Genomic DNA, 21,356 nt, shown 5'->3' with positions numbered 1-21,356 from the left:
GCCTTTTGGTTTTACTTTTGCATTGAGTTCGGTCTGTTTGACAGCGCTTCGGTACGGCATATAACGCAGGCAACAGCAAAAGCATCCCTGCCTGTAGGCAAACAGCGGTGCTCTACCTGCTACAGACACCGCAGTGAAGCGCAGCCATGCTTCGGAGGTACAGCAGCGGGAGATAAGAACTATCAGCACGAGCACCACGCAGCTTGGAAGGAGATTGCCAGGCGGGAAGAAGGACACCTCCACAGCCCCAGCACAGCGCACCGCCATAACGTACGGAACGGCGGGAAAGGCGCAGCGCCGCCCCGCGGCTCCGTCCCTCACAGCGCCCGAGAGAAGGCGCGGTCCGCCGGAGCTGCTGCGCGTGCGCACGGCGCTGCCGCTGCGTTTATGGCGGCGCCCCGTAGGCTCAGCGTCTCGCGGTGCCGAGCGCGGTGACGTGCACGGGCGGCGGGGGATGGCCGAGGCGGAGAGCGCGATGTCCGCACTGGGGCCGCGGCTGGAGGCGCTGGGCCGGCGGCTGGCGGCGCCGAGGGGAGCGGGCGGCGATGGTGAGGGGCGGCCGTAGGCAGTGGAGAGGGAGGCCATTTCCCGAGCCGCTGAGGGCGCCGCACGTCCTCCCGCCAATAAAGAGTCAGGGCCCGGGGCGAGAGCGCCGGTCCGCGGAACGCTGAGTCTGCTCTGTGGAGCGGGTGGTGAGGCTGAAGCCCGCCGCTGTGCCCGTGCGGTGTGTGGCTGGCCGCGAGGCCCTCCGGTCGGTGAGGGCAGGGCGGGCAGCGCAGCGCCTGTGTGAGGGCTGCGGCGTTATCCGCCGCTGCGCGCATCGCGAGGGCTGACCCTGCTAAGGGAGCACTGTGTTCTTCTTCAGGTGTCTTCTTAGCAAAGGGCTCTGCTGCTCTGGAGAAATTAAAGGACCTCTGTAAAGAAGGGAAAGAGAAAGCACATCATTCCACGATTCTACAGCTTTACACACAGGTAGTGCATACAAAGCACGTTAACCCCTGCTTTCGGTGTGTGGAAGAAGGGTAGAGTACAGCAGGAACTGATCTGTGTCACTGAGTGTGTGTGGTAACACATAACACAAATAAAAGACAGGCCTGCTTTTATTTGGGTGGGAGATGAATTAAGAGTTGACACTGAGTATTCTGTTACTGTAGGACATGAAGAGTTACATCAACTGTAAACAACGGTACTTTCAACTTGTTACTTTTTAAAATTAAACTTTAAAATTGTAATCCTTTATTAACTCTAACAAGCATGCACTTGTTACTGCACGCCACCATCTGATTATTTTGCTGGTGGTATTTTCACATTGTGTATCTTCTTGCTTCCGTAGGCTGTCTTAGACATAACCTATTTTGAGGAAAGCCAGCTTGTGGATGAAGATTTTGCAGGAGAATCTTCGTTGCAAAAAGTTAAAGAACTTATCTGTATTCTTTCGGACCCAGAAGACTTAGTGAGGGAATGCAGCATAAATGAAGAAGTGAGTACTAACATTATTCATCCAGAGAATTAACTATTTATTACTTAAAAATTAAAAAAAAAAAATCTAATTTGGGGTAGTAGCACTTGTATTTTTTTTTTCCCAAACAATCTTAAATATTGCCCAACACAAATACATTTTAGCTGTATTTAAATAATGATTCCTGAAAATAATTTTCAAGTAACTTGTGTGTCCAGAATTTTCCTTATTAACGTTTCCTGATTCCAGACACTTTTGACAACATAAATGCAAAGTACTGGACATATGACTGAGCACCGTTGTTAAGCACAGCCATTAAAGATGGAAGTTTAATATGTATGCATGCTTGTATGTGATAGCTCAAATGGCTTATTTTTTGGCTTATCACAGTTTGCTGGATTTTATTTCAGCCCGTCAACATCCTTAGTACAGATTTGGTAGAATGTCTTTACTGGAGAAAAGGAGCCCTGCTTTACATGTATTGCCATACAGCAAAAGAAAGGAGCGAATGGATGAGAGGAAACGTTGCTTTATTTAAAAAGGTAAAGGAGATTTTGTGAAGTGCTCTGAGGGTATGAGTGTACGTAAGTACAGTTGAAAGCATGACTTTTCTCTTTTAAAACTTGTCTCCCCCCCCCCCCTTCCCCCTTTTAAAGAAGACTGGGGAAATTCATACCTGGAAGTATTTCTGTCATCAAATTAATGAGAATTTTTTTTTTTTTCCTTTTCTTTTAAACTGTATTCAGTGTCTTAATGATGGAGTTCATTACCTGATGAAGATGCTTAGCTTTAGATGCCCTCTTCATTTAGATGGAGATGTCTCGCTTCAAGATAAAGACACAGCTAGACTACTCAGTGAAGGTAAAAAAAAAAAAAAAAAAAAAAGTACAGCACACACCAGTAACTGCTCCACTTTATGAAATCTTTGTGTTTTTTTTTTAATTTCATTTGCATTCAAAGACTGTCACTTTTTAGAACAGAAGCAGCAAACAAACAAACAAACAAAAAAAAAACATATGAGAGAGAAGTAGACAGTAGTGCTGCTGCTGCTGCTTAAAATGTTCAAATGTTAATGCTCAAATAGCATCTTGTTGGACTTGCCAGAAGGCATGTAGGTACTCTGATATGAATATACATCACCATACCAGCATTTAAAGAAATATGGAACTTCTCTAGGATAAACAGGCAAACACAATTAGCAGAATGTTTATATGCCCATCTTAAATATTTAAATATTATGAAAGGGCAAAGTGGGTGAAGTAATGAGGAAGACCTTGATCCACATTCTCTTCTGGGGAGCTTCAGTCATACAATTGTAGAAATGTGTGCTTTAGTCTACCTCTCAACATAGGCTTATGTTGCCTCTGTCAACATTGTTTACTACATTGCTAAGAAAAAAGTGACAAACTGTATATTTGTTCAACAGGGAAGAATAAAATACCTGATCTAAATTGTGTTTCGCAGGTATATTTAGTGACACCCACTTACTGGCCATGATGTACAGTGGAGAAATGTGCTACTGGGGACTGAAATACTGTAGAGAGGGAAAGCAGGAGAACCTCAAGATGATGGACTCAGTGTCTGGCAGTGAGCTGGGCTGCAGATCACAGGGTGCGCTGGTGGATTTCCGAGAGCTGGGTAAAACCATGTTAAGAAAGTACATTGCTGTGTGTGAGGGACCTTTAAAAGACCAAGGATGGAACACAACAAGCGCAAAACAGATGCTGTGTTACCTCAGGAAAACCCACAGCTAGATTTGTTGCTGTTACTCTGTTGGAAGCTGCTCGCTGTGTGATGACCACTCCTAGGATGACTGTCTGCACCAGGCTGAGACCTGGTGTGCCTCGAGCCTGCCTGCTCTTACAAAATGTATGCTCAGTTGCATTAAAGCATGAGTTCAAAGAACGCGCGGAACGGCGGTCCAAAGTGCTGTGCGGTAGTGCTTCTGGAACGCATGACCGTTCAAGAGCTCCACCGAATCGCGGGTGACGTTCCACACGGGCGCTGCTGACGGCGCAAACTCCACGCTGGCCGCGGGGGCGTGTCCTCCTCCGTGCCCCGGGCGGGCCGGGCCGGGCCGGGTGCCGCCTCCGGCCGCGGTGCGGCTGGCAGCAGAGCGCGGCGGTATGGCGGCTGGCGGCACGGCGGAGCGCGGCGGGCTGGAGGCGGCGCTGCGCGGCCGCCTGCGCGGGCTGCGGGAGCGCTGGGCGTGGGGCAGCCGGGAGCGGGGCGCGGCGGCCGCCGAGCCGGGCTCCGCAGACGGCGCCGAGGAGGCGGCGGAGGAAGTGAGCGCCCTGCAGGCGCTGCCGGTGAGCGAGACCCTCCTTCTTCTCCGGCACTGCGCGGGACCGCGTAAGGACGCGGTGTGCGGTGAATAACCCAAATTCCTCACTACAGCAAGGGAAGGACTCCGCGGTCCCTAGGCCTTCCACATCGGGCAGCAGGGATAACGCACCGTGATGCGCGGCACCCGTGTCCTACTCTCCCTCTGCGCCCCTCGGTTTGTTGGGCTCCCGGAGCGCTAACCCCCTGCTATGGTTGTTTGCAGATCGACGTGCAACTGTACATCATGTCCTTCCTCTCACCCCAAGACCTGTGCCGCTTAGGGTGCACGAGTTGTTACTGGAGGGTGGCTGTGCAGGACCCCCTGCTGTGGAGGAATTTTCTCCTGCGGGATCTCCCGATTTGGACATCTGTTGATTGGAAATCTCTCCCAGCCGCAGAAATTTTTAATAAAGCCTTTTCACAAGTCAGCGATGAAGCCCTGTATGACTATATGGCAGCGTAAGTATTTCTCTGTTCTCTGATTCAATTTACAATTCCTGCACAGCAGCCCAGAGACAGGTTTTATATTTATGGTAGAAAGATTGTGTGGTAAGATGATGCTGAATAAACGTTGATGGTTCTTAAACCCATTGCCTGTTTTGGAAATCTGATTTTCTGTTGTATGGCAGTTTGGCCAGTTTGGAATTCAGCAGGAATGTAAGATGCTTTGAGAAAGCAGAGGTTTTTGTAAACTGTACCACCTATGCCACAGGAAAACAGGAGAAGCTGCAAATCCTGGTAATGTTGATGAAAATGTTCTTAAGTACAATGAAAATTAATTTCTTGTTTTAATAAAAGTACTAAAAAGTATTTAAAATACAGCAAAATGAATGATTATTCCTTATCTCTGAATTAGAGAGAGATGGATCTCTCCAAGCCAGAGATCTGATTGTGTGGATAATTGTTTGGAAGGTCACAGCCAGGGTGTTGTCGTCATCACTATAACGGCTGATCACAAGTGCTATCCCCCATGGGTCCATCTTGGGACCAGTGCTATTCAACAGCTTTATCAGTGACATAGACAGTGGGACTGAGTGTACTCTTAGAAAGTTTGATGGCGACACCAAGCTGAATGGTGCAGTTGATATGGTCGGAAGGAGGGGATGCTATCCAAAGGGCCTTGAACAAGCTTGAAAAGTGGGACCATGAGAACCTAATGAAAGTCAACTGTACTGTGTTTTGGTTAGGGCAGTCCTAGATATATGTCTCTCCACAAGCTGGGAATGGAACTCATTGAGAGCACCCCTGTGGACAAGGTCTTTGGGTTCTGGTGAATGGAAAGCTGAATACAAGGCAGCACTGTGCACTTGTGGCCCAGTAGGCCAACAGAATCCTGCGCAGCAACAGAAGAGATGTGGTCAGAGGGGAGAGGGAGATGATTGTCCCCCTCTGTTCTCCCCTTGTAAGGCCCCACTTGCAATATTGCATCCAGGCCTGGGGGCCCCAGCAGAAGAAAGATGTCTAACTGTTGGACAGGATCCACAGGAGAGCTGGGAAGATGACTGGAGAGCAGGAGCACCTCTTCTGTGATAAAAGGCTCAGGAAGCTGAGCTTGTTCAGCCTGGAAAAGAGAAGGCTCTGGGAAGATCTCATTGTGGCAGTACTTGAAGAGAGCTTACAAGAGGGGAGGATTACAGTAGAGAGTGGTGAGGCATAGGCACTGTTTGAACAGAGAAACTGCGGATGTCCCATCCCTGGAGGTGTTCAAGGCCAGGTTAGGTAGGGCTCTGAGCAACCTGATCTAGTTGATGGTGATCCTTCCTATGATGGCAGGGTTGGAACTGGTTGGTCCTTGAGGTCTCTTCTAATTCAAGCCATTCTAGATTGTCATGCTTTTTGTATTTTATTTTCAAGACTTAGGAGGGGAAAAAAAAAAAAGTAAATATTGATTGTGTACAGAATGACAAGTAGTATGTTTTAGTTCTGCTGATTACTGGCTAGAAGATGAAATCTGTGATTAGAAGTAGTATAGTTTAAAATCACAGAAACCTCTGTAGTGTGTTTGGATGACTGAACAAAAACTCTGTGACGAGCAGATTATTCAGTTGTGGTTTTTTTAAACTTCAGTGCCCTCTGTTACTTTGCAGTAAAAGTTTTTCACTTGTAGTTGCATTCTCCCAAGATGATTTTATGAAACTTACTTCGTGAAGAAGTGCACTAGGACTCTACAGTCTTTGTGCCCTACATCATCACTTTTCAGCTGGGAAAGAGGTACACTGAATGTGAAGTAAAACGTATTTCTGATTTTGAACATAAGATTTAAATGTCCTTAGGTCTGAATATTTAAGAACATCATATATTTGAAACCATCTGTCAGTGGTTGCCATTGTGTCACAGAATGGGTTGGATTAGAAGGGACCTTTAGGACCATCTAGCTCCATCTCCCTACAGTGGGCAGGGTTGCCACCCACTAGATGAGGCTGCCCAGGCCCCCGTGCAACCTCTTATCCTAATAGTGCTGTGTGCGCAGTGTTGGAGTTTCTAATTTTACTTTTTTTTTCTTTCTTTTTTTCTTTTTTTTTTTTTTTGAAATAAGCAATAAGATTTATATTAAAGGTTTAAAAAGTCAGTGTTTGGAATTTGGATAAACTGAAGCTTTTGCCTGCTTTATGGCGCTGAAATCATCAGTTTGGAACTTTCACCAGTGCATTTTCACCCCTTGCTTGAGTTATAGCAGTAACAAAGCATCAGAAGCATGGGACCTAAATAAGTGTTTATTGATTAATACCACTTTTATATTTTGTGTTAATTTCTAGTTGCATCTGTTTTAACACAGATATAAAAAAAGCTGTCCCCAGACCAGAAGAAGTTTGAAATCAAGCCGCCCTCGGTATGGTGCTGTCACTTCCTTTTTGCAATCACTGGTCACTCAGTCAGAACCTCGCTTTGCTATGTTTGGGCCGGGTTTGGAAGAGCTGGATGACTCGTTAGTACGAAAAATGATGACATGCCCAGAAATCCTGCTAGTGGCTGGCTTACCTCAAAGACGAATTCATGGTAATGATAGTGATGGCTATTGTTTGTATTAATTTTAGTTTTATGAACAGATATAACAAAAAACATTAGGGGAGAAATGGAAAAAGATTTTTTTTTAATGCTCCACTTGAGAATCAAAAGCATACTGGTTAAAAACAAAACAAACAAAAAACCTCTCTGCGTTTATTTATTCAAAAGGATAAATACAGTAAACATTGAAATAAGATTGTTGCTACAGTGAATTTAATGATTTAATTAAAGAAGAATTCAAAGGTATCAAGATTTTGTTATTTTTTTCTATTTTGATCCTAAATTTCATGTCAGAATTGCTGTGGTAATAGAAATTTTCCTTTAGATCTTGCTTGCAGTTAAGTGGTTAAAAATTATGCCTGTGTTTTTTATGCAGAAATTCAAGACTGATCACGTATCTGATTCAGTCATGCAGTGTCAAACAGTGTGAACTTCATAGTTGTAGGACCATGAAAAGGAACTTTGTCAAAGTTTAAAAACTTTGTTTTTAACGTCTGTAATTTCACATCCAGACCTCACAAAACCTTTATTTCCTTTATTAAAATGTAGCACAGTTGAAATAATTACATTATCACTGTAAGAGGAGTGAAAATACGGTGTGAAAATAGAGCTTCTTGTCTTTTTTCTCCCCTTTTCAATTCAATTTGTTGTAAATAGTCCAGAAACTTTTCTGTGCTAGTTTAAGGTGACAGACACAAATCTAACTCCTCTCTTAGCTTTCTAGGTTCTACCCTAAATGTTAAATGTATGGAAATACCTTCTTGTTTTCAACTAATGCTGCTTATTTTAGTTAAATTAACTGTCTGTTTGGCCAATTTAGAGCAGGTGTAAAATTTCATCATACACTAGCCCCTAGCGGCAGCATTTTTGTATGTATCCATTTTACTGTACCACTGGATTTTTCAACCTGGAACTTAATTGTATTCAATGACAAAGTGTTTGCAACCTTTTATGCTCTTTTTTTTTTTTTTTTTTTTTCCTGTAGGAATTGGATCAGGAGTCAGTTTTCAGATGAATAATAATCAAAAATTCAACATTGTGACGTTGTACTCAACCACGAGGTAAGATTACTTCTCCATAAAAAAGTATAATTTCTCAGTTATTTTATACTTCTCTTGTTTGTTTTGTTTTTTTAATGTGACTCCTTATAAACTGAAACTTAAATACATATCTTCACTCTTTCTCTTCCCTTCTTCAACTGCTAAATTTTTATATGGAAGTAATAAACTTTATTTTCCTAATTTTATATATTTATCATGCATATTTGTTATGCATAACAGGTCCTCCTGTCCCTCTTGATACCTTAGAAGATGATAAACATATGCTAGTTTTTGTTTTCAGGTATATCTTCATATGCATCTCACAAATTGCTTATCATCTATAAACATGCAGTAGAAAAAATGGGTGGGGAATGAAAATTTCTGGTGGCTTAGAATACTTTCCTTCCATTTTACTATGCTGCCTAGATTTTGTTTTTGCATTCTCTACTTAATTAACCTGACTACTGAAATATTTTAATATCTTGCAGTGTGGAAAGAAAGAGAGCGAGAGAAGAGCAAGCTGCTGTTGTGAATAAGATGTTCTACCAAGAGAACAGCATTGTAGGGAATCAGCAAGCTGTGCAGTACAATGTAATAGCTCAAGTTAAAAAGGTGTGCGAAGTAGTTGATGGATTCATTTATGTTGCTAATGCAGAAGCTCATAAAAGTAAGGAATTTCTCTCTTTTTTTTAATGCATGTTTTGTGAATAGTATTTTATGGATGGTTGGAATGTCGTAAAGATTTGTGAAAAGAATGAAATACATGAAAATCCATGTTCGGATTGCTTCACTTTGTTAGTGCTGTTTCTTCAGGTCTTACTCAGAGGTTACCTATCCTAAATACTTTCCATTATTTTCCTGTGAGGGGTTATGTCCCCTGGATTTGGTTATGAGTAACACTGGTAAGGCTGTTATTTAGGCTAGATCTGGTAAATGATTTGAATTTTTAAAAATAATGTATATATATACACACATACACACATATAAACTAAACAGAAATAAAACAAAAAACCTTGGAGGTTAGAAAGGAGGAAAACATGGAATTATAGCAGTGGTGGAACAGCCTGGAAACAGAGCCTTCACCAGAAAGACTGCAGTGTAAGATGCAATTAACCCAGATCAGGACCGTCATATAATATAAGAGTCCAAACAAGTATAATGTTAATTGTCTTTATGTACATCAGCTTTAAATGGATGAAAAGGGTTAATTCAGGAAATAAGAGGTATACTGAGGCTGCAGACTGTATAGTGTGTCAGTATTTCTCTCTTGTTATAGTCTTGGACTCTGCGGGGTACCTGGAAAACACTGTGATGTTAAGGACTTGATTAAGCTGCGTTTGTAATTTATAGAGCTCTTTAAATAACAGCTAAGTATGATATAAAGACAGATGATCTAGCCTTGAGAGTAGCAGAACTAGATAATTTGCCTTTCTTTCTTTCAGTCCTGTTTTTTCAACTCTGAGACCTTATATATCTGAAAATTAATACATATCTAAAAATTATATTTTATATATCTAAAAATTATATTTTATATACTTGAAAAAATACATAAATAAAATTAAAAACAATTGAAAATTAGTATGTATGAATGTTCTCTTTGAGGTTTACATGTATTTAATACTTATGTATTTATTAAAAATTGTTTCCTAGAGCATGATCGTGAGGAGGAACTGGCTCATATTTTGGCTATGATTGATCCAGCCCTTGGACCTCCTAACAGACCTCTGCTAGTTCTGTCTTGTGTCTCTCATTTTGGTGTAGAAAGGATTCCTTGTGTTTATATGGCACATCAGCTGCAACTAAACCTGCTACCTCGACCCTGGATGGTACTTGCTTTTAAATCTTTATCTTCTGTTTCTAGATGGTTAAAATGTAATATAAGATTATTACAGTTCCTGGACTGTACTTATATAAGAAAGTGTACAGCTTTCAACAATAATATATAAGCGCTCCACCTAAATGAAGAATTTAGTGCATCTGGTCCCGTAAGATAAACGTTAGCCAAGCTGACCATAAAGGTGGTTTGGCCAGGTGTCCACACAAGAAGCTTCAGACGGAGCCAAAAGGGAAAGAAGTGTGAAGTGCTGGTCTTGAAGGAATTAAGGAAGATTCAGTTAATTTAAATTTAAATTTCCTGAATCACAACCCAAAACCTTAACTATAAGGTAGATTTTTCTGACATTTTTCATGAGACTCTTAATTATTACTTGTTTAGCATGATATATTGAGAGAATATAAGTTTAGTCTAGTTTGGTTGGTCGGTTTAGTTGAAAGGAATCTTTAGAGACCATCTAGTTCAACCGTCTGATCTCTTCAGGACTCACCAATGGTTAAAATATATTAGTGAGGGCATTATCCAAATGCCTCTTAAACACTGATAGGCACAGGGCATCAGGCACCCCTCCCAGAGGCCTGACCACTCTCATAGTGAATAAATGTTCCCTAACGTCCAGTCAACCTCATCTGGCACAGATCTGTGCCCTTTCTATCCTATCACCCCAGAAGCAGAGTCCAACACCTCTCTCTCCACTTCCCTCCTCCGGAAGTTATAGACAACAATGAGGTCACCTCTCAGCCTCCTCTTCTCCAGTCTTGACAATCCAGGTGTCTTCAGCAATTTCTCACAGGACATACCTTTCAGCCTTGTCATAATGAAGTACCTTAACATCCTTTCTTTATTGTGGAGTTCAACTGCACACAATATTCAAGGTGAGGCCACACCAACACTGAAGCAGGAGAATCACTTCTAACTGGCTGTGCTGTTCAGTGTCCTCAACAATGTGATTTGCCCATTTGGCTGTCCAGGTACTCTGCTGGCTCATGCTGAGTTGCTGTCACTAAAACACCCAGATCCCTTCCTGCTGACCCGCTTTCCAGCCACTCCCATGTGTGTCTATGTCTGGCATTGCTCTCTCCCAAGAGTAATTCCCTGCATTTCTTTTGTTGAACTTCACACTCTTGATTATCAGTCTGGAGGTTCAAGGCCTCCAGGGAGTCAAAGCATTACAGCAAACTCACTGAGAATGTATTTCACTTCTGCATCTAAATCACTGATAAAAATGTTGAACAGAACTGGTCCTTCTGTTGAACCTTGAGTTCTTGACAAATCAATATACTTGTGTTTTTGTTTTTTTTTTATCTGAAGTGCTGGACCCATTCTTTCATGCTTGCCAAGTGCAGTATTTATCACTATGGCTCAGTACATGTAATTTGTTTTTGATAATGTTGTGTAGCCAAAGAACCAGGAAAAGAAATCCCAATTCATTTCCTTTGCTTTCAAGAAGAATCTTTAGAAACTTTTTCTTTTCAGTGTAACATTTGTAATAGGCACTTTATAATGCATTACAAAATCTGAAAAGAAATAATACATCTTGAATTGTAAAGGTGTTGACATTTTTAGAGGAATTTTCAAGTAGCTTCTCATCTGTAAAGTTTTGTAAAGATTGAAGTAATTAAAATTAAATTCACCAGAATATCAAGAATGCAGGCCTTTTCTAATGAATCTCATAATTAATTCTGTAAAAAAAAAAAGTTTTCACTTTGCATCTTGCTTTCAGGAAACTTGTTCTAAGGGGTCTGGAAGTGAGTGGTAAAAATATAAATTTGATAGATTTCTGACTCTAAAGATAAACATGGAGTGCCGCTAAAATATAATTACATTGCCTGTTAACTGTAATATATAAGATTTTTAAAATATTATTTTTACAGGTGCAGGACACTGTAGCTGCAACTTTAAGCGGATTGCTAAGTGGAATTGAATGGCTCTTGGAGGAAGCGGATTGTAAAAATGCACAATAGTTGAACTTTGTTTTACTGTATAGAGACTTCTGTGTTTTAGAATTCACATGAAATGGGAATCTCATCCTGACTCAGAAATATCAGAAAGGAGATTTAAAAGAAAATCTAGCATATATTTCAGTGTACATAAATAATTAACATTGTTAATTAGAAGAACAAGTAAGGTTTTGTGGGTTCCTGCAGCTGATGAAGAATTGATGAAGAATTGACTTCTTAAAGGTATCTCGGTTGGTGTGTGTGTGTGTGTGTGTGTGTGTGTGTGTTAGTTTCTTCTTTTAATCTGTGGCCTTCAGTGTGCAGTCTTTCCTAAGAATATCTGATAATCTAATCTTTTCTGTAAAAATACCAAACACTAGGTTAATTTATCAGTGTAGTTGCATTGCACACGTCACACATTTAGTGATTTTATTTAGTTAATATAAATTCAGAGAGAGCTCAGCAGTGACAGTTGTCTGACCAAAGAAAATACACTACATTGTATCTTGCTCTTGGCTCATCTTTTGTAGGTTAACAGATAAATAGTATATTTTTCAGAATAATACATTTCTCTCCTTTTTTTTCCTTCCCTTGAAGCAACTCTGGGATAAGAAATAGTGCTTGGGGGAGAATTATCAGAATTTGTGGAAATGGACAGGCAAAATCCCTTGTGTCAATCACATGTGTCTTGTCTGTCATCTTATTTGTCAACCACCACAAAACACTAAGCATCTTCAACTTTCTGCTGCAGATAAATTAGTGTAAACTGACATACATGTTGCCATGAATGAATATTAAATGGAATGATTAATCTTTGTGCTCAAGGACCAGTGCTCAAGGACCTGTCAATTACTAAAATATTTGTTGCCATTTGCAGATGTGAAATATTTGACTTGAAATTTTCTACACAGTTCCAAATATTTTTGTAAAGAGGGAAACAGCACTTCAGATCTGGAATGGTGTTTTTTTTGTATTGTTGTCTTTTGAGATAGTTCTGCTCCTGGTCTTCCACCTTTTAAACAATTTTTAATTGTTAAATGAATGTTCAGAGACTTCCTTTAGCTTTTTTTTTTTTTTGCCTATGACTGTATTTGTTCTGTTTTGTTTGTAGTTTATTTTCTTTACCTTTCTCCATAGAAATGCAGTCATCTTGAAAAACTTTTTCTTAGTGCCTAGATAGATAAATGGCTACATGGTGTAAGTACAGCTATAAATACCTTTATCTGGTATGTGTTTGTGCTTAACACAGCTATTTCAGGAACATTCCATTTAGGAATTCTCTCTCTCTCTCTCTCTCTCTTAATGAAGTAGTATAGAGATGGGGAATGTTGTCTTATTTTTCTTGCATATTTATCCTGTATTAACTCAATTTTCTGGACTTTTTCCCTGACTTTGTATCAGGGCATGTTTGGAATGAAAATGCACGGGAAGCCATACTATGCTAATTCTGCAACTAACTCTGCTTTGATAGAGTATATGTACTTTGTCCTCAGAAGTAGGATGCAAAACATGAATAACTGGAGAAAAATTTCCACACATTGAGTGCATGAGAACTTCCCTAAATTCTGTAGTGATCTGTCTACTTGAATGCAGCATCCTGATTCTGTGTTAGATATTACAAATGTTTGTTTCTGTCAGATTTACTTCTACTTTCTAAAGAATAAATTATTTTTTTAAAAATGGCATTTCTATTCTTCTTTCCTTTTATATTATGCTCTCTCCCATACCTGCACATACACAAATGTTTATGGCCGTGTTGCTGTAACAGGTAACAAGCTGTCATTGTAATGTTAACCATGAATGAAAACAACATTATTGAACAATATTATTTAATTAACAGATTCTTATTCATTATCAATTTAAAAGGTTAAGATAATGTGAAAACACAATTCTCCTTAACCAAAAGGACTTTGGTTAAATTCATGTAGAATAACTTAATTAAATGTTTTTAAAGGTGCTGCCTAGGAGACAGTGGAAATTGGAAGTTTGTGCAGCTGCATCAATGGAATTTCAGAGCTGCGTGCCAGGGAGGGCAGTGTCCCACTCTGCTCTACACTGTGAGGCCTATCCTCCAGCAATGGGTGTGGGTTTGGGTGCCACAGTACAGAAAGGACACAAAACTCTTAGTGTGTGTCCAAAGAAGGGCTACAAAGATGGGGAAGGGCCTGGGAGGCAAGGTGCATGAGGAGTGGCTGAAGGCCCTGGGTGTGTTGGGCCCAGAGCAGAGGAGCCAAGGGGAGGCCTGATGGCAGCTGCAGCTCCTCACAGAGAGTGGAGGGCAGTGCTGAGCTCTGCTCTGTTTGACAGGGCCCGAGGGAACGGCGTGGAGCTGTGCCAGGGCAGGGCTGGGGGTTAGGGAAAGGCTCTGCACCACAGGGCGGTGGGCATGGAACAGGCTGCGTGGAGCAGTGGGCATGGCCTTGAGCTGCTGCAGTTCATGCGGTGTTTAGGTAATGGTCTCAGAAATAGGGTTTGAATTTTGGATGGACCTCTGTGGAGCCAGGAGTTGAACTTGGTGATCCTTGTGAATCCCTTCCAACTCTGTGATACATCTGTGGAAAATGTGAACAGTGTGTGCTTTGCATATAAACAGCTCAGATGCAGAGAGATAAACCATGGAATGAGTTAAAAAGCCATATGCCAAATGATTATTGCATGGAAGAGCTGTAGATTTTGTTTAGATCTAGTTTTTTAAGATTTCACCCAGAACAATTACTATGTAAACTCTAGACTTTGGTGAGCTTAGAAGTGTAATAATGCACATAAGTTTCATAGAATTGTATAACCACCAAGGTTGGAAAAGACCTCTGAGATCACCCAGTTCAACCATCCACCTAGCGCCAATATTTCCCACTAAACTATGTCCGTCAGTACATAGTTCACAAGTGCCTCTTGGTTGTAGGTCCCTTTTCTATCTTTCTTCTTCTGCCAACGTGGCATTCCTGCATACTTCGGTAAGAGACACATGCAGCACCCCTGAGATGGCCATATCCCTCAAGATAAGCCCAAAAGACTCAAAGACACAAAAGACTGCTTCCCAGACATTAATTTGCTACCCCTCTCTCTCTCTCTCCTTGCCTCTGGCCTCCAAATCTTCAGACAAAAGATTTCTCCAACTTTGACCAGAACTTTCTTGGACTTGTCTACCTGTGTTCCTCAGCAAGCTTTGAGACAAAGGTGCAAAAGTAATAATCTCTCACAGCTAGTTACATGGGAGAAGAGACCGCCTGCCACCACATCACAACCTCTCCTCCGGTACTTGTAGAGAGTGATAAGGTCACCCGTAAGCCTCCTCTTCTCCAGAATAAACAATTTCAGCTCTATCAGATGCTTTTCATAAGACTTATGCTCCAGACCCCTCATCAGCTTTGTTGTCCTTCTCTGAACACGCTCCTGAGCCTCAATGTCTTTCTTACAGTGAAGGGCCCAAAACTGGACACAGCACTCAAGGTATGGCCTCACCAGAGCTGAGTACAGGAGAACAATCACTTCCCTGCTCCTGCTGGCAACACTTTTTCTGATAGAAGCCAGGATACTATTGGCCTTCTTGGCCACCTGGGCACATTGCTGAGCACTGAGCAGCACCCCCAGCTCTTTTTTCTCCACACAGCCTCTCTGCCCCAAGCCTGCAGCATTGCCTGGGGTTGTTGTGGCCGAAGTGCAGGACCCGGCATTTGGCCTTGTTGAAGCTCATCCCATTGGCATCAGCCCAGCTATCCAGCCTGTCCAGATCCCTCTGTAGGGCCTCGCTACCCCCAGGCAGATCGACACTTCCAGCCAACTTGGTGTCATCTGCAGACTTACTGAGGGTGCACTCAGTGCCCTCATCCCGGTCACCAATAAAGACATTAAACAGGACAGGCCCCAGTTCTGACCTCTGGGGAGCACCACTTGTGACTGTTCACTGGCGAGATTTAACTCTGCTCACCGCCACCCTCTGGATCTGGTCATGCAGCCATTTCTTTACCCAGCAAAGAGCATATCTGTTCAAGCCACAGGCTGCCATCTTTTCCAGGAGAATACTGTGGGAGACAGTGCCAAAGGCTTTGCTGAAGTTTAGGACTTAAATTTCAAAAGTAGTTACAATTTGAATACCAGTATGTCTCAAAAATATGTTTTATATTTCAAATAAAATAAAATAAGTGTTGTCTATGTTTATATTCATGAGTGACAGTGATGGATTTGTGAACCATTGTTTTCCCCAGAAATCTTGCTATCTTTTAGAAGAATTCTAACAACGTTGGAAACTCATTTTCCCACTCACTGTTTGTTTAGAAAAAGTTCACAAAATAAAAACAAAAGTTTAAAACGACAACATAGCCATAATAAAGCTCAGTTCCTCCACAGCTGCCACCCACCAAAAAATAAGTGGCTATGGGGATGCTAATTTTCCTAGTCTTTGAAACTTAGAGTAAGAAGAATGCCTGCTGCACACTCCAAAGTAGCTGGTGAAGAAAGTTGGCCTGGCCACAGGACGGAGGTGGAACACCGAGGACGCTGTCTGTAAGCGGCTAGCGTCTGCGGCTCCTGCTGGAGCGGCCCTTTGCAGTCGCAGAGCGGGCAAGCGCGGACCCTTCTACTCCCTGCAACCTCGTTGCATCCCTCTAGATGGCACTACTGATCTACAGCAGCTACTGGCGAGCTCCAGGCACAACCGACAAAGCTGTTTCAAGTCAACGGTTTTGCTTTTCTCTGATACAGAAGCAGGCGGTTATAGAAAAGCCTATGAGAAAACAAAAACAAAACAGAACCAAAACAAACAACAGAAAAACAACTCCCCAAAAAATCACAAAAACAACAACAACGACAAAAACCACCCAAGGTTTTCCAAAAGATTACAGAGAGAGGATATGATGTCTCTTCTTTTTTTTTTGTCCATCCTAACTATAAAATCACAGAATGGCTTGGGTTGAAAGGGACTTCAAGAACCACCCAGATCCAATCCCCTGCCATGGACAGTGCTGCCACCCACCAGTTCAGGTTGCACAGAGCCTCATCTAACTGGCCTTGAACGCCTCCAGGCAACCTCTGCCTGTGCCTCATCACCCTCTAAAAAATTTCCTCAAAACATCTAATTGAAACCTCCCCTCTTGCAGATTAAAATGATTCCTTCTTGTCCTATAACTGTCAAACAACTTGAAAAGTTTGTCTCTCTCTTGTTGTAAACTCCCTTTGAGTACTTAAATGCCACAATGAGGTCTCCCCAGAGCCTTCTCTTTTCCAGGATGAACAAGCCCAGCTCCCTGAGCCTTTTTTCACAGGAGAGGTGCTCCAGCTCTCCAGTCATCTTCCCAGCGCTCCTGTAGATCCTGTTCCAACAGTTCCACATCTTCCTTCTGCTGGGGCACACAGGCCTGGATGCAGTACTGCAGGTGGGGCCCCACAAAGGGAAAATAGAGGGGAAAAATCGTCTTCATCTCCATGATGGCCATACCTCTTTTGTTGCAGCCCAGGGTTCTGTTGGCCTTCCAGGCTGCAAGTGCACAGATCATGTTCAGCTTTTCGTCCATCAGTATCCCCAAGTCCATCTACATACACACGGCTGCTCTCTGTAGGTTCTTCTCCCAGTCTGTACACACATCTGGGATTTTTCTGACCTAAGTGCAGCACCTCACATTTGGCCTTGCTGAACCTCATTAGGTTCTCGTGGTCCCACTTTTTAAGCTTGTTCAGATCCCTCTGGATGACATACCTTCCTTCCGTTGTACCAACTGCACTGCTCAGCTTGGTGTTGTCAGCAAAACTGATGAGGGTACATTCAGTCTCTCTGTCTATGTCACTGATAAATATGTCGAAGAGCACTGGTCCCCCCTCACCAGCCCCCACCTGGACGTGGAGCAGTGGGTACTGAAAATCTAGTGAATATTAATATCAATTTGTTGGAAATGTTACCACTAAAGAGAGTATCTGGAGTCACTGTCAGCAGAATGTAGGAAAATAATAGCTGGACTATTGCAAGATGGTTGAAAATTTAGTACGTGATTTAATTTTTGTTTTGTGACATTTTATTGTGAGTGGTTCTGGATAAGATAATCTCCTTATGTCAGAGGGTTTCCAACCTACTGGCTTGCCTGGGCTACACTGAATGAAGAGATATTATCTTAGGTAACATATAAAATATACAATACGGTTAGTATATAAGCAACAAAACTTCTTTTATTTTTATTAAAACACAAAAAAGGAGAAACAACAACACAAAACTAGTGGGATATTTCACCTTGTTTTTGTGCAAATAATTCATCAGTCTGATTCAATGACAGTGGTTGCCATTCTTAGTGAGCTCTTGAAGTGTACATCAGGGATTTTTGATCTTTTATTCTTTCTGTACTTCATCCTTGAAAATAGTTTTCACAGATCTACATACTGCAAAAAGTACTGCATCCAGGTCTGGGGCCTCCAAAACAGGCATGACATGGAGCTTTTGGAGAGGGTCCAGAGGAGGGCCATGAAGTTGATCCAAGAGATGAGTACGCCTCCTATAAAGACAGGCTGAAGGAACAGGGCTCCATCAGTCTGTGGAAGAGAAGGCTCCGGAGAGATCTCACTGCAGTCTTCCAATATTTAAATGGAGTTTATAAACATGAGGGAAATAAACTTTTTACATGGTAGCACAAGGGAGATTTAGATTAGATGCCAGGGGGAATTTTTTTACTGACAGAGTGATGAGGTGCTGGCACATGTTTCCCAGAGAGGCTGTGGATGCCCCATCCCTGGACGTGTTAAAGGCCAGGTTGGATGGGGCCCTGGGAAATCTGATCTAGTACTCGATCTAGCAGCTGGCAACCCTGCCTGTGACCATGAGGTCCCTTCAAACCTGAGCCATTCCATTATTCAATGATTCTATGAAAAGTCATGACATAGATAAGGCGTGATTGTGAAGTGAGGGATATTTTACTCTGGTAAGAGAGGTCTGAGAAAAGTCTGGTAAAAAGACATGATTAAGTTTTTCTTTGAGTTACATATCTGACTGTAACTCAGTATATACCCTTTGAAATTTGGCAGACAATATATTTATGTTGACTGAAAATGGAGTTGCAAATATACAAAAAAATTGATGATTTTTTGAAATCTTGAAACCCATTTATAAATTTCCTTATCAAATTGGAAAGCAAGGCTGCATATTTTTTGCTATTCATGGGATTGTGTTTAGGCAATTTATCAAAATCCATAAACTTATTTGCCGTAACTTGAGTTGGGACTGCACAGCTTGCTTTCTATGTCCCAGTTTCAGCCTAGACAGTGCTGATCACACACTGATGTGTGCGTATTGTGAGCAATGGATGTGCAGTGGGGCTGGGCAAGGCCACTTGATCAGGCAGAGCCACCAACATGATGATGCAAGCAGAGGGCACCTGCAGGACCACCTGAGTTGGGTCTCATGCAGCCAATGGGTTGCTGGTTGAACATGCCTTTCTTATACAGGAAAGTAGAGAAATTATATTTTTTTAGCCAATTACTGAAGACAGTGCTAGAGCCCAAGCTTGTGCTTCAGTCTCAGACCAGAACATTTTTACACCCGGCTGCTTTCAGTTCCTTTAGGAAGATGAAATTACAAATAAGAACTATAAATTGTACAGCAGAGGTGCTCAATGAGTGAGGCAGAGCAAAGATAAAACTTGGTGGTTCTGTATACAGGGGTCTATTTAAGTACCGTGGGGACCAGGTTATCTCCCTCACTAGGTCACTTCTCCACAGGCATTTTGTTCAGTATGTCTGCACTTCCCAGTGGAGGTAATATCTGGCCCAGGGTCAGGCAGAAACTCCTGTTAGCATATGCTGTGCAGTTGCACACAGTTACCAGTCTTGGGCATTACTGGCTGAGGTCCCTGGGTTTCCTCAGCTTTATGCCAGTGTTTTAACCCCCTTTTGTATACTTTGTGGACTCTCATTAGTGTATAATCTTGGTACTGCAGACTCCAAACTGCAGTGTTTCAGATTCAGACCCACAACTTCTCAAGTAGTCAGTCCCTGACCTTCAGTGTTCCCTTCCAGATGCAGTATTTTGCATTCATCTTTGCTCCACACCTGGAGGTACATGAAGAACCTACTGACCCATTGCATGCATGCTTGCAATAAATTCTGGGTGTCCTGGCACCAGGAGCCTAGTATCTCTGGATGTATATATGCTCTGCATATGACAGCATGCAGAAACAGTTATCTGATGGGCAAGAAAAGATCAAAGGCATTCAGCATTCTCCTGAAGGCTGTAATCAAACAAGCCATCTGCTCTGCTAAAAAAGTTGGACTCTGCTGAAAAAGTCTCAGAGCCTCAAAATAAATTCCTCCACTGTGTGGCAAACTGATCACTAGTGGGAGACACCAATTGTGAGTATTACACTGTCCCAGGAGTACATTTCTCCAAGCTCAAAAAATCTTGTGAAATGAGGCTGACATCAATGCATGTACACTGTCAATATTCATTAAACCATTTAATAGAGATGGCAAGAAAACAAACTTTTCTATTATTTGGTCTCTGGAATGACAGTCAAGGAAGGTTGAAGGGGACTAAGGCCTCTATTTCTCAGTCAATAAAGATTTGTTGATAAATTGATAATTTTTTATTTTTACTCTTATATTTTGTATTTTGAATTATGAAGGCAGTTCCCAATCTTAGTGTCAGGTGAGACGTTCCACAAATGTGAACATATAAGAGCTACTTTCAAGAACAAAAACAATCTAAACGAAGAACAAAGGTAGCCAAAGTCCACCAAAATCAGGTTTTCACTTGCTAAGGTTAAGGCGAGGTTGGGATCATATAACTCACTGCTCTAAATGAAGGAATCATTAATTAGAGTTGCTAATTAATTATCACCAAGATTTCTAAATATAGGTTTTCATCATGCTCCTATTTTATCAGCATTTAACTTCCTATCTCAACAGTTGTTGAGAGTTTCCAAAGTTAATATCCAAACTCCTGAGTGGGGAAGGGGTGGAAAGATGCTATCCCAGAGAGCATTTCAGAGCTTCTGTTTTACTTTAGCACAGTGAAATATAACAGCACCTAAATAATTTGGTTTATGGCATTTAATTCCTTATTCTATCTCTTTGAGGCGGGCTGCAGTCTTGGATGAAAAAGTACTGAAGTCACCCTCAGCTCATATTCTGCTTTTATCTGGACGCTGACAATACTGTGTCTTGCTCCTTAATACTAATCTTACGGAGGTCACCGTGCTGTTCCCTCCAGGAAACTGCTTGATTGTTTGGAGAATAGTAAGAACTTCCTGTACAGACTATATTTATTTAAATGTCTAGGACATCAGAGTACATTTCTGATAGAAATATAGTGGGGTCAGTGCTGTTACTCCTTTCATATGCTTAATATGCTTGAGAATCTGACTACAGACTTGGATTCTTCAAGTACTGCAGAGATTACAAAGGTCATCAAATAAAATAGTACTCACATTCCTGAAATTCACAGTGTGAGTCTTGACAAAAGGAGTGTCTTACTTTTCCTTTGGAAAAGATAAAGACTTTGTATAGTCAAATACAAATACAGTATTTCTTTAATTCTGCATATTGTGTTCAAGTATTCTAATCAAACAGATTTTAAAGCTCTCAGTTTATTTGGTTGTACGGGTATTTTGGCTCATTCTATTGTCAGAACCCAAGGACTGCAATTTATCTAGCTCAGTGCTTGCTAATTCCCCTGTGAACAAAGCAACATTTGCCCTTTGTCTGCTTTGTGGTTGCTGCAGTGATTTTCCCTCCTTCAGCAGCATGCTGCAGGCCTGTGTTTTGTAGGTTATTCTCAT

At 41.8% G+C, this 21,356-nt stretch overlaps 2 protein-coding genes across 2 annotated transcripts; both read left to right on the top strand.

Annotated features, from left to right (window-relative positions):
• Positions 1–344: 344 nt before the first annotated feature.
• RIMOC1 (RAB7A interacting MON1-CCZ1 complex subunit 1) lies at positions 345–3,364 on the top strand. The gene is made up of 6 exons (XM_031609595.2): positions 345–548; positions 866–972; positions 1,334–1,480; positions 1,870–2,001; positions 2,206–2,320; positions 2,924–3,364. The coding sequence occupies exons 1-6, from the start codon at positions 455–457 to the stop codon at positions 3,211–3,213; spliced, it is 885 nt and encodes a 294-aa protein (XP_031465455.2). The 5' UTR covers positions 345–454; the 3' UTR covers positions 3,214–3,364.
• A 221-nt stretch (positions 3,365–3,585) lies between these two features.
• FBXO4 (F-box protein 4) lies at positions 3,586–13,307 on the top strand. Its single transcript, XM_031609591.2, has 7 exons — positions 3,586–3,768; positions 4,008–4,243; positions 6,561–6,781; positions 7,776–7,851; positions 8,319–8,497; positions 9,481–9,656; positions 11,539–13,307. The coding sequence occupies exons 1-7, from the start codon at positions 3,586–3,588 to the stop codon at positions 11,626–11,628; spliced, it is 1,161 nt and encodes a 386-aa protein (XP_031465451.2). The 3' UTR covers positions 11,629–13,307.
• Positions 13,308–21,356: the final 8,049 nt, after the last annotated feature.

The sequence above is a fragment of the Phasianus colchicus genome, chromosome Z (genome assembly GCF_987193195.1).
Source record: "Phasianus colchicus chromosome Z, bPhaCol1.hap1.1, whole genome shotgun sequence".
NCBI lineage: Eukaryota > Metazoa > Chordata > Aves > Galliformes > Phasianidae > Phasianus > Phasianus colchicus.
Note: the sequence above shows the minus strand (reverse complement) of the source record. Positions and strands in the feature narration are given on the sequence as shown.